The following is a 15,104-nucleotide window of genomic DNA, read 5'->3' on the forward strand; positions in this document are numbered from 1 at the left end:
TTTTATGTTCTTAACAAATGTATTTGCTAGTACTTAAATCCTTAAAAGCACTTGACTGTGTTGTTTTTTGAAACATTTTTTTTATTAAGTGTATTTAATTGTACTTTTTGTATGAATAGTAGACTTTCATATGTGCTTTTGGTTATATGTTTTCAATGAGAACTATCTATGTGCCTTAATATACAGAATATATGTGTTTATTGTAAAATAAGCAAATATCTGGCAAAGGCAATTTGAATAACACGGGGGAAAAAATGTAAGTGTATTCGGATACAAGAAATTATAATGGTGTAAAATCTCATTTCTTAATTTATATTATGTATAATTAATACATCCTTAGTATTAAACACATTCGTCTAAAACCCAAGCTTTAATTTGTCCGGATCATATAAGGACAATAAAACAGCTAATCTACTTTAAATGTGTGTAGAATCAGCCGACATAGCAGCAACGATATAAATGTTTGCTTACGAAAAACCATGTGACAGGAAGTGCAGAAAGGTCGTGGCAAAGCGTGGCTTAAGTCGTAACAAAGAGTAAAGAGGTGATGCATTACCCAGCATGCCTAAAGGTGAACAAATAAAAACCCACTCTCACTTGTAGCTCTGAATGATTTTATTCTCTCGTTAGGGGAGTGCTTGAACGGAGGCAACATATCAGATTATTGCTCACGAGTCATACAAGTACCTCCATAATCACACTAGTTAAGAAATGACTTGATTGAATGCTGATCACACTCACACACATGAGACAGTTCCTGCTAGGAAACACAGCTTTTACATTCTCAGTGTTCAGCCCTGTAAAAGCTTTAACAGACATGAAAGACACAAGTCACACAGGTGAACACGTGCATACTGATATTTAAATATCAAAGCTAAACAGAAAAGACAAACAGGCCTAACATGTTCTCATACATTTCATCCACTTGATTTGGCTTAGCTCTGTGCTTGATTGAGTTTTCACTTTGATATTTTTAAAAGGTGTGTTGGTCGGTCTCTATGTCCATCCAGTATTTGCTCTCAGATCGTCGTTCTTCACTCCTTCAGCCAGCTGAGCAGCTGAGGTGTGAAATAGGTGATGATGATGTCAGCACCTGCATCAGAGCATGGAGACATTATTAGCATATAGCCAGATTACATTTAAAAGTGACTTACAATAACATTCAGTATATCCATAACAAGGAACACAAATGCATTTTAAACCTGCAGTGTGGAACTGTCTCCCCCTTCTGGCAGAAAGAGGAATTACACAAACACTACATGGGGCATAATGATAGAGCTTGAATGTTATCTCCCCCTTCATCTGCCAATATTCATGTTGGTGCCAGCCGACAGTCTCTTTCTGTTGACTTTAATCCTTCAACTGAATGCTGAGTATCTCTTTTAATCAGGAGCGTCCACTCCAGAAACTTTTCTTGGAGTTTTTTCAGGATTATCTGCCATAGTTTTCGTCATACTCCTAGTTCTTACGTCGTTGTGGTCTCTCTTTTCTTCCTGTCTCCTTTATCTCTGGCTGATTCATGTAAAATGCATCACTTATAACAACAAGTCCAGTTGACTGCGAGATATGGAAAGTTTTCCACGGCAGGCGTTATATTAACTCATTTGGCCAGGATGTAACAACATTCATTTATACGTTAAAGTTCCGCATTGCAGCTTTAATGTACATAGGTATTCATTTACTTCAGGAACCCAGGGACGTTTGACTCCCACCTTCTCCTTCTTACCTGCCCTGCGGAAAGCAGTCATGGCCTCCATCACGGCGGCCCGCAGGTCGAAGGCTCCGGCCTGCGCTCCGTGCCACATCATGGCAAACTCCCCCGACACGTTGTACACCGCCAGCGGGTGATTGGGGAACTGAGAGACAATGAGGGACAAACAAAGAGTCCTTACTCTTACAGCCATATTTCAACATTTTTACGACAACCTCAGTCTTACAGTAGCGTGGCCTAGCAACAGCTAAAGCCTGGTAGGCTACTGCATGCTACAGTATTTAGCTTAAGCTAGTCGGTAGCAGAATGCCTCCGTTCTCTACAGATGACTTCCACAAACTTCTACAGAAGATAGCTGTGTTGGAACTGAAAATGCAACGGTTGGAAGTTAACGTGGAAGTGAACGGAAAAGGGTATGCTAACTCACAGCTAGTTAGCAGCTACAAGGATTCCAAGGAACAGGAGGGCTGTGTACTGGGTAATAAATCTACAAGTGGTAGTCCTCCCTGGAACTCTCTGGGTGCAAAGGCTAAGAGTAAATCATTTCCATGGGATTTGGGAGGACGGATAACAGGCAGAGCCAAGCGCTCTGAAATATGTGATGCGACCGGCTGGCCTGCATTGTTATCACCCAGGAAGAGCGCCTCTTCAACCCCTAAACAGCCGTGGACAGATGCTAAAGGGAGAACTACAAAAAATCCTCCTAAACCATCAAGTGTGCCAATCCAGAACAGATACGCTCCGCTGAACGAGAGCCGGAGATCTCTTTCTGATGACCTGGATAACCCGTCCTCTTCACACAGCAGGGTAAGGACCAATAGCTACTCCAAAAGTAAAAGGCTAGAGGGAAAGCTAACGACTGGGCCTGAAACTCTGATTGTGGGTGACTCTGCTGTAAGAGATGTAAAAGGTCTGTGTAGTAAGAACAACACCAAAGTACTCTGTTTTCCCAAGGATACGGTCTCTGACTTGGCTGAGAAGATCCTGCATATTGGGGCTGAACATCCGACTGTGAAGTAGGGCTGTGCAATTAATCGTATTTTAATCGCGATTACGATTATGGCTTGCGACAATTATGAAAACAGCATAATTGACTAAATACGATTATTTTGCTGGGTGCGCTTCCGCCCCTCCCTAAAAGCCCACTCGGCCACGTGGGAGTGACATGTGTTCTGAGTGTTCAGCGCGAGCGAAGATGTCAGAACAAGAGCAGCAACTCGTTAAAAAGAAGGGTAAAACTATTTCCACTATTTGGAAGTAATTTGGCTTTCAGGAGTCCGACGTGGAGCAAAACAAAGTACAGTGCAGGATTTGTTACCAGGTTGTGTTGGCACCACACGCTAACACAACCAATCTCTTTAATCATCTGAAATACAACCACAAAGTGCAATACGACCGGGCATTAATACAATAAAAAGCAGATGCCCGCTCGACTTCATCCACCAAATCATCACAGTCATTGATTCAGGACGCATTGTACATAGTGCTGCGTACCTGGACTCACATTCAGGTTCAGGTCCGGACTCAAGTCCAGAGGTTCAGGTTCAGGTCCGGACTTATATGTCCGGACCTGAACCCATGTCTTGTGTCAAGTTGTGTGAGTAACTAAAGTGAACTTATTGTGAGCTAATTATCAATTGAAAATTAACAATAATCAACTCAAATTCAAACTCATCAGGTTTATTGTGCTCCCATCTAACTTGTGTCTACATTTCTCTACAAAGTACAAATGTAAAAAAAACACTTTTTGCCACTTAGTCTACAAATGACTTATGACAGCAACTACAGTGAACTACTACAAAGATCAAACATGTATTTCATTTACCAAACTAAAGTAACCAAACAGTCCCTGAGCTGACTGAGCCTAAATCCCTAAAACGTTGCTGAAAGGTAGAGTGTAGAGTAGACTATACGCATTACACTGTTACACACCTACTATACAGTATACACTGTAGTGGCTGTACAGTCAGAGTGTACTGTACTGTCTGTACACCATGTCTTTTCTACAACTCTACATGTGTACATTATACAGTACATACTATATACATAGTAATGTACATACATACTGTTAGAAATTAAAATCAATGTTGATATGGCGTAATTTTGAATTAAATACAATATTTTATTTAAATCAGTTTTATTCTGAAAAAACCGGAAGTTCACACTATTAACTTAATACTTTTATTCTGAAAATTATTCACTTCCGGTTAGCATTAGCATGTGGCGAAATGCTACGTTTTCAAACGGTGAATCGAAGGTGAAATGACATGTGATGTTGTACACTGAGCACACTGGGATTAGCACTCATTTATTGCCGCTGAATAACGTTTATCAGGGAATGTTTAAATAACAACAGACACCAGAATATACGTAAGTGCTAGTTTTTTTGCGAGTCCAAGTACCGGTTCCTGACATTCCGGTTTTAACCGGACTTGAACCGAAACTTTTTACAAGTCCAGTACCGGTTCGGCTTGCCGGTACGCAGCACTAATTGTACAAAGCAACGGCCTACGCGACGAGCTCGCAGAGACAGAGATATTACAGGTGCCATTACATTTCACATCGCTAAAGATATGTGCCCAGTTAGCACTGTTAGCAACCAGGGCTAAGCAACGTGTCAACACGTTGGACAAGCGTTACGCGATGCCGTCTCGGTATTATTTCAGCAGGTCTGCGCTGCCTGCATTATATGACAAATGCCGTGGGGAAGTTGAGAGAGATGTGGCTTCAGCTGACTACTTTGCTACCACAACAGACCTATGGTCTAGCCCAGGGGTGCCCAACCAGTCGATCGCGAGATGTGTCTAAAAATAGAACAACAATATTCTGTTGTAACATAATCTTCCTGTGCCAGAATAATGCACTTGAACGCATCAAAGCTTTGTGATTGGCCGGCGTCACCCCATGTGTCGGGGCGTGGCTGAGGGTCTTCAGTACAGGTGGCTTGTCACCTGCCTGCGCTCATCTCTGAAACCAGACCATGTAAACAGGCTGGTGTTTCTGGCAACAAATCTTTAAGAGATGACATGAGCAGCCCTACCAGCATTTGCCATGGTGGCCTAAACATTTTTATTTGGTCTTAAATTGTAGTTCAACATTTATTTCCTGTTACTTCTGGACCATGACGGTTGGCCAGCCTTCAACGTTTAACTGAGTGGAATAATGAATATGTTTTACCAAAATGTTGGCTACATGTTAAGGAGTTTTCAGTAGGTTGTGACAGTGCACTGCATCATATTTGATTTAATTTATTTTGGTCTAATTTATTTATCATATTAATAATATATGTTTAGTATGGTTTTGGAAGTGCGCTCCAACATATTTGTTGATCTTGTTTATTGGTAAAATATTATTTGTTTTAAAGTTCAATAAATGGTCAATGAATAATCGTCAAAATAATCGTGATATCAATTATTGACCCAAATAATCGTGATTATGATTTTTGCCATAATCGCACAGCCCTACTGTGAAGAATGTGGTACTACACATTGGAACAAATGATGTTGTGAAACAAGAGTCAGAAGTGCTGAAAGAAGACTTTAAATGTTTGTTGGAAACTGCCAGCTCTCTAAATGCAGAGGTGTTCATCAGTGGCCCTCTACCGCCAGTCAGAAGAGGAGTGGAGAGATTCAGCAGACTGTTTGCACTGAACACCTGGCTTTCAACTGCATGTATTGACCATTCTGTCCATTTTATTGACAATTTTAACTTTTTCTGGGATCGCAGACATCTTTTCAAGGCAAATGGAGTTTGCCTGAACACGTCAGGAGTGAAATTGTTTATCTCTAACATATTCAACTGCCTGCGTCATCAATCTGTTCCCTCTGCCAAGGACAAGCGGCAAGAGGAATCAAAACAGGAGAAAGACACAACACATCGCGCAGAAAACCCTGAAGAAGTATCACTGCACCCGCCTGAGGAATGTTCTGATTATGGGAGACCTATGACCCCCGCCCCTCAACGACGCCCACCAAAATCACCGAAGCAGAGATGCGCACCATCTCTCCCGGCTTACAGTGTAGCCCTCACCCTGCCCTCCTATGATGAGAGGAGCAGGGTGGTGGGTCCTCCCTCCCCTTCAAAGCCTGATAGGGATGTGTGTGTACAAAACGCTGCAAACTGATATCTGCTGGGTCCAGGCTCAAGGGCGTATGGCACTCTCAACTCTTTCCAGGACATGTCGGGGCCCTGCCTGCCAGTAGCTTTGCCGATATCTGTGTTGATAGGTAATAGATTAAGAGCGGTGAATCATCTTAGATACAGGAAGCGCTCAAACGTTTGTGTGAGTTTATCTAATTTAGCAGTGATTCCATGTCAGCCACAGCTTGTTACAAACAACATGACTGATCGTGTGTTTAACAAACTTAAACTAGCTTTATTAAATGTCAGGTCTTTGGCAGGAAAAACATTTTAAATCAATGATTTTATCACTGAGCACAATCTTGATTTTATGTTTTTAACAGAAACTTGGATTGAACAAAATAACAGTGCAGCTGTTCTTATCGAATCAACCCCTCCCAACTTTAGTTTTATGAGTCAGGAAAGAATGCATAAGAAAGGGTGGAGTTGCTATTCTGTTCAATGATTCCCTTCAATGCAGGAAGACATCGTATGGGAACTTTGCTTCTTTTGAATATGTGGCCCTTCAGCTGAAATGCTCCTCTCGAGCTCTGTTCCTAAATATCTATAGACCACCCAAATACTGTGCAAGCTTTTTTGATGACTTTACTGAACTGCTGTCTATAGTGTGTATTGACTTTGACCGTCTAGTCATTGTTGGTGATTTTAACATCAATGTTGACAACCCCCAGGACAGAGGGGCTAAAGAACTGTTTTGTGTTCTTGATAACCATGGACTGACTCAGCATGTGACGGAGCCCACGCACAATAAGGGCCACACTCTGGACTTGATTATCTCAAAGGGTCTGAATATCTCTAAGGTTGTGGTGACTGATGTTGCACTGTCTGATCATTCCTGTGTTTTCTTTGAGAGCTCTATTTCTGTTCACAAAAATGTTCAAAAAGAGGTAACCACAAAGCGATATTTAACTGAAAATACTAGGGAAATGTTTACACAGAATTTTTCTTCCACACTTATTTAACATTTATTTCCTGTTACTTCTGGACCATGACGGTTGGCCAGCCTTCAACGTTTAACTGAGTGGAATAATGAATATGTTTTACCAAAATGTTGGCTACATGTTAAGGAGTTTTCAGTATGTTGTGACAGTGCACTGCATCATATTTGATTTAATTTATTTTGGTCTAATTTATTTATCATATTAATAATATATGTTTAGTATGGTTTTGGAAGTGCGCTCCAACATATTTGTTGATCTTGTTTATTGGTAAAATATTATTTGTTTTAAAGTTCAATAAATGGTCAATGAATAATCGTCAAAATAATCGTGATATCAATTATTGACCCAAATAATCGTGATTATGATTTTTGCCATAATCGCACAGCCCTACTGTGAAGAATGTGGTACTACACATTGGAACAAATGATTTACTTGCCCCTGCTAACATCTCAGTAAATGAGCTAGTAGATCATTTTAATTCAAAATGTTATAGATGCCATTGCTCCAACTAAGGTAAAGGAAGTGTCTGGCAAGAAAATATCTCCATGGAGAAAGGCCATGACCGTGAAAACAGAAAAAAGAGAATGTCGAAAAGCGGAACGCAGGTGGCGAAAAACAAATCTCCAGGTTCACTTTGAAATCTATAAAGAGAGACTTGGCCTTTATAATTTGGAATTGAAAAACGCACGACAGTCTTTCTTCTCTGACATCATTACCAAAAACAAAAACAACGCACGTGCCTTGTTTGCTACCGTCGACAGACTAACTAACCCCCCAGTGTCAGTAGCCTCTGAATTTCTATCCACCAGGGCGTGCAATGATTTTGCCTCCTTCTTCACTGACAAAATTCAGAAAATCAGACAAGCAGTCAGTGCCTCTGCATCAGGTACAGCAAATGTGTTGTCTCTGTGTCCACCTAATATCAATTCAAACACCATGACACAATTCCATCAGATTAATGATAAAAACCTAGAGGACATTATTCAACTTCTGAAATCCTCCTCCTGCTGCCTTGATATTATTCCAACAGGATTTTTCAAAGATGTTTTGCCTTGCATGGCCTCAGATCTACTTCATATAGTAAACAAATCTCTTCACTCAGGTATTTTTCCACAGGCCCTGGAAACTGCAGTCATTAAACCGCTCTTAAAAAAGAATAATCTTGATGCTTCAGTAATGAACAATTACAGGCCCATATCAAACCTCCCATTTCTAGGTAAAATCATTGAAAAAGTTGTTTTTCAACAGTTGAGTAATTTCTAGCATTTAAATTACTGTTTTGATGTGTTCCAGTCAGGCTTTCGTCCAAACCACAGCACTGAGACTGCTCTTGTAAAGGTCTTCAATGACATCCACTTAAACACAGACAGTGGCAGAACTTCAGTGTTAGTATTATTAGATCTCAGTGCTGCGTTTGACACTGTTGACCACAGCATATTACTAGACCGACTGGAAAACTGGATGGGACTTTCGGAAACAGTTCTAAATTGGTTTGAATCCTACTTAAAGGACAGAAACAACTTTGTTTCTATAGGTAAATACACATCTGAGTTGACAAATATGACATGTGGGGTACCTCAAGGCTCCATCTTGGGGCCTCTTCTCTTTAACGTCTACATGCTACCACTGGCTCAGATAATGAAAAACAACAAAATAAGTTACCATAGCTATGCAGATGACACACCAATTTACGTAACAATTTCACCAGGAGACTATTCTCCAGTTAAAACATTGAGTAAGTGCATTGAACAAATCAATGACTGGATGTGTCAGAACTTTCTCTAATTAAACAAAGATAAAACTGAGGTAATGGTCTTTGGAGCCAAGGCAGAACGTATAAAAGTTAGCGCTGAGCTTCAGTCTGCAATGTTAAAACAACAGATAAAGCCAGAAATCTAGGTGTAGTCATGGACTCTGACCTGAGTTTCAACAGTTACTAAATCAGCCTACTATCACCTAAAGAATATATCTAGGATTAAAAGACTAATGTCACAGCAGGATTTGGAAAAACTTGTCCATGCTTGTATCTTCAGTAGACTGGACTACTGCAAAGGTGTCTTCACAGGTCTCACTAAAAAATCTATTAGAAAGCTGCAGCTGATTCAGAACGCTGCTGCTCGAGTCCTCACTAACACTAAGAAAGTGGATCACATCACTCCTGTTCTGAAGTCTCTACACTGGCTTCCTGTGTGTCAAAGAATAGATTTCAAAATACTGCTGCTGGTTTATAAAGCACTGAATGGTTTAGGCCCAAAATACATTTCTGACTTCCTGCTAAATTATGAACCATCCAGATCTCTCAGGTCTTCAGGGACTGGTCAGCTTTCTGTCCCCAGTCAGAACTAAACATGGTAAAGCAGCGTTCAGTTATTATGCTCCAAATATCTGGAACAAACTCCCAGAAACCTGCAGCTCCGCTGCAACTCTGACTACTTTTAAATCCAGGCTCAAGACTTTTCTTTTTGTCGCTGCTTTTAATTGAACTATTCACATCTTAGACTGCACTTTAACTTTTATCCATGTATTTGTTTATTTTATTATCTTTTCTTTTTAATGACTGCTTTTAAATGCCATTTTCTTAATGTCTTTCATTTTTTGTAAAGCACTTTGAATTGCCTTGTGTTGAAAAGTGCTATATAAATAAACTTGCCTTGCCTTGCCTTGCTTTACAAGGAGGACACTTCCTCAACAAGGCACAATGACACTTTTAAAGGAAGTATCTCTTGACATTTTGCTAAATATGCTTCTGGGACATTCTCATTTTTTCTTTATTGACCTTATTTGTTATCATGCTGGACAAGTGTTCTGATTCTGATTGGATGTAGTTACAGACCTTGTCCTTGACTTCTCTCACGATGTCCAGATAAGGCAGACCCGGCTTCACCATCAGCATATCAGCTCCTTCTTTCACGTCTCGCTCCTGTAGAAATATAACAACAGTGAGATCTCCTGCAGCTGCACCTGTAACCCTGAATCTTCAAAGCACACACACATAAACTGACCACAGCTCTCAGTGCGAGGCCTCTGGCTCCAGGAGGCAGCTGGTAGCAGCGTCTGTCTCCAAAGGCAGGTTTGGACTGAGCAGCGTCTCTGTAAGCAACAGAGTGGAGAGCTGACGTTCATCCCTCTTTATGGTGATATTTCAATGATGTGTTTACGCCTGATCTCGCGCTTCCTCACCTGAAGGGACCATAATAACAGGAGGCAAACTTTGCACTGTAGCTCAGCACTGAAACCTGGAGAAGAGGGAAATGTGAATATTAGAGCCCGATATTTCTTCTTTCTGTGCCGTAAAGCTCCATTGTTGCTGAAAATAGAAACATCAGTGAGCGACACTGTTGTACTTGGTAATGAACACACGTTGCAATTTATTTGGACTCAATCCCACACAGACAGTTGTACAAAATGTGTATGGGGGCATGTGGTGTAGTGGATAGCGCCTTGGTGTTGGGATCAGTGGGTCACAGGTTCAAACCCCACTGCAGTCAGCATGTCGTTGTGTCCCTGGGACACTTCACCCCAAATTGCTCCTGTGGGGATTGTCCACAGTATTGGGTATGGAAGTCGCTTTAGATAAAAATGTCGAACATGTAATGTAATGTGTATTAATCAGCCACTAAAAATAGTCCCCAACAAAGTCACAGTTTACTCCTGGGTGAGTATATTGCCAGCTGTTTTAGAAGAATCATTTATATAGTAAGAACTTGTTAGACCGTGATTACTTATTGTGAGGGCTTCTTGATTTCCTAGTTTGTACATGTTTCTTTCTTCTCCAGGGATTCAAAGTAATGTACCTTGTTTCCCAGCCCGTTGGATATCAGGGCTCGTTTAATGGCTCTGACTCTTCCATCCATCATATCAGAGGGAGCGATGATGTGACATCCTGCAGAGCAACATGACAACATGATTAGGGAACACACCAATATACTGTCATGACTGACCAAACTGACACAGAGTTGAATTCGTCAAATTTAAAATATTTAGTCTAAAAAAGCAAAACCGGTATCAAGCTTTTGTCCCTTATTTAAAAAAAAAAAAACAATTGGAAAGTAAATTCTACTTAAAGTGGGGTAGGTACGTTTGAGAAAGCGGCTCGAGATACACTTTTTGTTATATTCCATGGAATGCTCTTAACATCCCGATAGCAATGAATATCTGAAGTGCTTTAACAGAAAATCCATAAAGAAATGTCATCTGTGGAAGCCGTAGCGCTGTAAAAAGCACGACCAATCATTTTAGCCGCCGCTAAAGTAACTGGATGGCCTACCTGCCTGTCAGCCTTCCATCTGCACAAACTTCTCTCGTGCCCTCATTGGTCATGTGTACGTTCGTGTGTGTTGGAGGAGGGGCTCTGTGAGGAAGTGGCAGATTTTCTCCGGCTGTGTATTTTCAAATTCTAGCGCACTCGAGCTGGTTTCTCCAAAATGACCTACCCCACCTTTAATGCTTACCCCCAATAAATCCCAGAATACAAACATGATGGTAGTTCTGGCTCCTTCAAAGGTGAACACAATTAAACATGTTTTCCTTTCATTAAAATCCCCATAATTACATAAAGAATGTTTGAAAGTTGTAGACCTACTCTAAAAATAGTTGTGAATGATCATAGGCGATGATAAAGTCTTGATCAATAAATAAAAACGTGTGGAAACATGTTTACCAGCTTGAGCGTACGCCAGCGACACTTCTCCCAGACGCAGAGCGCTGGCGTCATTGTTCAGAGTACCGTCATCGTTCAGGATACCTGCAGGAAAATAACAGAAAATAAACGTAGTAAGAAAATGTAAATACATGCCGTTATTTCTCTCTGCTCTTTAAGTCAAATGAAATAGAGATAATCTAACCGCAGTGTCCGTGTGATGTGTAAGGACACAAGCAGACGTCACACGCCACCAGCAGCTCGGGGAACAAAGAGCGGATCTTCTTCACCGCCAGGACCGCCGGCGTGTCGTCCGTGTCCGCGCCTGAGCCTCTGTCGTCCTGAGGGAAGATCACAGAGTGTGTTAAGAAGACCTGCTTCTCTACAGAGATGGTGAAGAAGCAGGTTTGATGCCCCTTCACATCCGTATTGCAAAAGCAACACCCTCTAAGGGGGATTTCCTCCAGATTGTGGAACATCTGTGCAGGGATTTCTTTCAATACAAACACAAGATGTGAGTGAGGTCCAACTATATTTAATGATAAGGCTCAACTTCTTTATTGCACTATTATTATTTCCTTTGTTTATGTGTCAAGCATATTGTACTGTTGGTGGGGCCTGTGTAGCTTTTATGTGTATGATAATAAAACCTTTGTATCTTTGTCCATATCATGCATTTTTATAACTGGCTAATTCCTTATTAAGGCCTTGTACCTTTGCACCCAGGTCAAGGTACAGGGGCTGGGTTTCTCATTTACCAGTGTAATACACATATGAAAACCATTATCAGATATAGATTGACTTGGCAATATTACATTTCTACTAACCACTTCCTTAAGATGAATGTTGACACAAAAAAAGACATGCATTTCATTCAAGTTGTTTAGCATGTCTTTGGGACATCTTTTAGTCTTCCATACCTTTTCTATGTTTGCAGGGACACCAAATATCAGCACACATTTCAAGCCGTTCTCCACGAGAGGCCGCAGCATTCCCTCCAGCTTGTTCACCCCATATCTGTGGATGGAAATACAGATCATATTCATTTTAGGGTTAGGCGTAAATCCCAATATAGCTCATTTCATATCTTTTGAGGAAATTAATCCAAATACTTATCTTTTTTTATTTTTACTTCTGTGTGAATTAAACATATAAATAATGAAAATAACGTTAATGCAAAATGAACTTTACACTGGTTGTTACATTTGCCTCAAACCAAGTGGTAAAGTAAAGTATGATGTTAAAACAAAATCGCAATCTTCAAATTGTATTCCATCAAAATATTTCGGATGAGATTATCTGAGAAATTGGAGTTAGTTTGTGCTTGTTATTATCAATTTAGACAACTCAATTGTGTATCATGATATCTCAATAATTAATTTCTCTCGATACTTTCAAATTAAAGACAAACAAATATGATATTGAATTATCGCCCAGCTCTTATGAACCTTGTATCAAAACAGGGAATGCCTAAAACAACAAATTGAAAATATATATATTCAAGGAACTAGAAACTGAACTATTGACACGTAATGTTACATTTCAAACAGGAACAGTTGATGTAATTCAGAAGGACTAACCTGGATTAACTTTGAGCGGCGTTTTTATTCCGTTGAACACAACTTTTGATCACAAATCAAAAAAGGTAAGACGTAATTATTGTAATATTTTTGAAACCGGATGTTGTTCATTTTCTCTTTTCTGGCTGATAGCTCCAGGAATTCGAGGTCGTACAGTGATGACATTACATGTGTGGAATCTGTGGAGTCTCAGCTTTAAATTGTATATCTTGTTTGTGCAGTTAAGATAGTAATAAGGGCATTTCTACCGTGAGTTCTGTGTAAAAAAGCATTAGCATTAGTTAGCATTTTTTCGCTCAATGCTAATTCAAAGGCATTTGGTATTACTCTTGTGTTTTTTTTTAGCTAACAATTGTTCTTATTGTCAGTTAGCGGAGTTTCTTACCTTTAAAAGGGTATGAAACATTAATAGTTTCATAAATGTTAAGAAGCCCTGAAACATAGTCTCGTAAAAAAAACGGTGGGAGGGGTCCACTGGGGGGACCTTCGGGCTTAAGAGGTTAACACAAAGGAGGGTTTGCAGTTCGGTTTTGTTGTGAGGAATAAAAAGCTCTAACGGATTGTCTCCTTATCTCAGTCCAGCTCCAGTGTTTGGCTCTGGGTCCGCCCTGCCTGACTGATTTTATCTGAAGACAACACCCTGAGTTTGTTCACAGCTGCAGGGTTAACTGTGTGTGTCTTTTGAATTATGTTTAAATGTAACTCATACAGTTAAAGCAAGGCAACAACACATACATTAGCCTTATAAACAGAAACATTTGTTACATGTGTTTAGAAAAATGGGTGTTGTGTTCATTCAGTTATGGGATGGCTATAAATGAATGAATCTTACCTGGCCTGTCCCGGCAGGCTGCCAATGGGCTCCACTGCATCTGCACTGTCTCTGTAGGAGAAAGAGACAAAGGACCAAGATTAAAACTAGTTAAGCGTAACATTACAAAATGTTGCATTATATTTCACTCCTTGTGGTGAAAAGTCCATTGTTGTTGACTATGTAAACTTGTTTATTTCAGCCTTTTCATGTCAAATAAGGAGAACAAATTGCAATTACGTGACGAAGATGGGGTAGATGAGGTTGTCAGGTCTTATATCAGCAGCACAGGTCTGCCAGTATCGGAGCGTTGGGTGGAAATAGCCACTGTGGATGATGGACTCTGCTGGTGTCTGCATGTTTACCCTGAGACAGAGGGATTATTAGTGAAACAACACGGAACGTGGGAACAGGGAACAGGTCCTGTTTGGACTTCAGTCAGAATACCACTCGCACACTCTTTTGCTTCAACACAACTAATTCACCGTTAAATGTGAGCAGGCATGCGTGATGCTGCTTCTCTAAACCCCAGCTTAGACCCACCTCACTGCACACAAAGCAGGCTGCAGGTTTTCAAATGATATTAAATAGAAAGCTTTTAGTCCCAAAGGCAATGTTTAGCACTTTGTTCTCCATGCACATGCTTTGTCTTAACCTTGCAGCAATGCTTTAATTCACAATAACGAATATCTTCCCGAGCAAAGTGATAGATTTACATGGCAAACTGTAATTTTAAGATGAAAAACATTATTCTTAAGGAGCAGTTTACTTTTTTTTTAGCATGAAACACAACAGTAATGACGGTTGTGTAATTGCCATTTAACTTTAATGGGTGTTATTTTAACATTTTCACCGCCAGTGTGCTTTTTAACCAGAACAGGTTGAGTTACTTTTACAACATTTCATTTGTCACCTTGGTCGGGAAAATAACATTGCAATGTACGGCGGGTGTTAAAGCAATAACCCAGAGCAACGTATGTATTCAATATGTAATACTACAATACACACATATAAATAAAGACGACACAAATACAACATTAAGACATTGTAATTACCTGTGAATCAGAATGACTCCTCCACACTTTTTCACACGAACAGTGTTTCTTCTTCGGTTTTGACCCGACTTGTTTGCGGTTGAAGTGTCACCTCACTACTGCCACCTAGAGACCGGAGATGTATCTATATATTGAGCCTAATATAAAGAAACCAACCAAAATTGATATATTTACATTTGTTTTATATCTATTAGTATCCCCCCCAAAAAACAGGTGGAATTTCTACT

The 15,104-nt window shown here is 40.2% G+C and overlaps 1 protein-coding gene across 1 annotated transcript; it reads right to left on the reverse strand.

Annotated features, from left to right (window-relative positions):
- Window positions 1-597: 597 nt before the first annotated feature.
- On the reverse strand, window positions 598-14,965 carry alad (aminolevulinate dehydratase). Its single transcript, XM_034095846.1, has 12 exons — window positions 14,878-14,965; window positions 14,063-14,188; window positions 13,844-13,894; window positions 12,352-12,448; window positions 11,637-11,772; window positions 11,453-11,536; window positions 10,587-10,675; window positions 9,973-10,028; window positions 9,795-9,882; window positions 9,626-9,712; window positions 1,727-1,856; window positions 598-1,093 (listed from the first exon to the last, which is right to left on the reverse strand). The coding sequence occupies exons 2-12, from the start codon at window positions 14,179-14,181 to the stop codon at window positions 1,035-1,037; spliced, it is 996 nt and encodes a 331-aa protein (XP_033951737.1). The 5' UTR covers window positions 14,182-14,188; window positions 14,878-14,965; the 3' UTR covers window positions 598-1,034.
- Window positions 14,966-15,104: the final 139 nt, after the last annotated feature.

This window comes from Pseudochaenichthys georgianus, chromosome 12 (assembly GCF_902827115.2).
Source record: "Pseudochaenichthys georgianus chromosome 12, fPseGeo1.2, whole genome shotgun sequence".
Classification (NCBI taxonomy): domain Eukaryota; kingdom Metazoa; phylum Chordata; class Actinopteri; order Perciformes; family Channichthyidae; genus Pseudochaenichthys; species Pseudochaenichthys georgianus.

What these genes read in the sequence shown, in the direction of transcription:
- alad (XM_034095846.1), bottom strand. Translation starts at nt 14,181, where the DNA reads ATGCAGACACCAGCAGAGTCCATCATCCACAGTGGCTATTTCCACCCA. An exon ending in AGCCTGCCGGGACAGGCCAG is followed by an intron (nt 12,449 to 13,843) that starts GTAAGATTCATT and finishes TTCCATCCACAG; the next exon opens with ATATGGGGTGAACAAGCTGG. An exon ending in TGTTATTATGGTCCCTTCAG is followed by an intron (nt 9,883 to 9,972) that starts GTGAGGAAGCGC and finishes TGTTGCTTACAG; the next exon opens with AGACGCTGCTCAGTCCAAAC.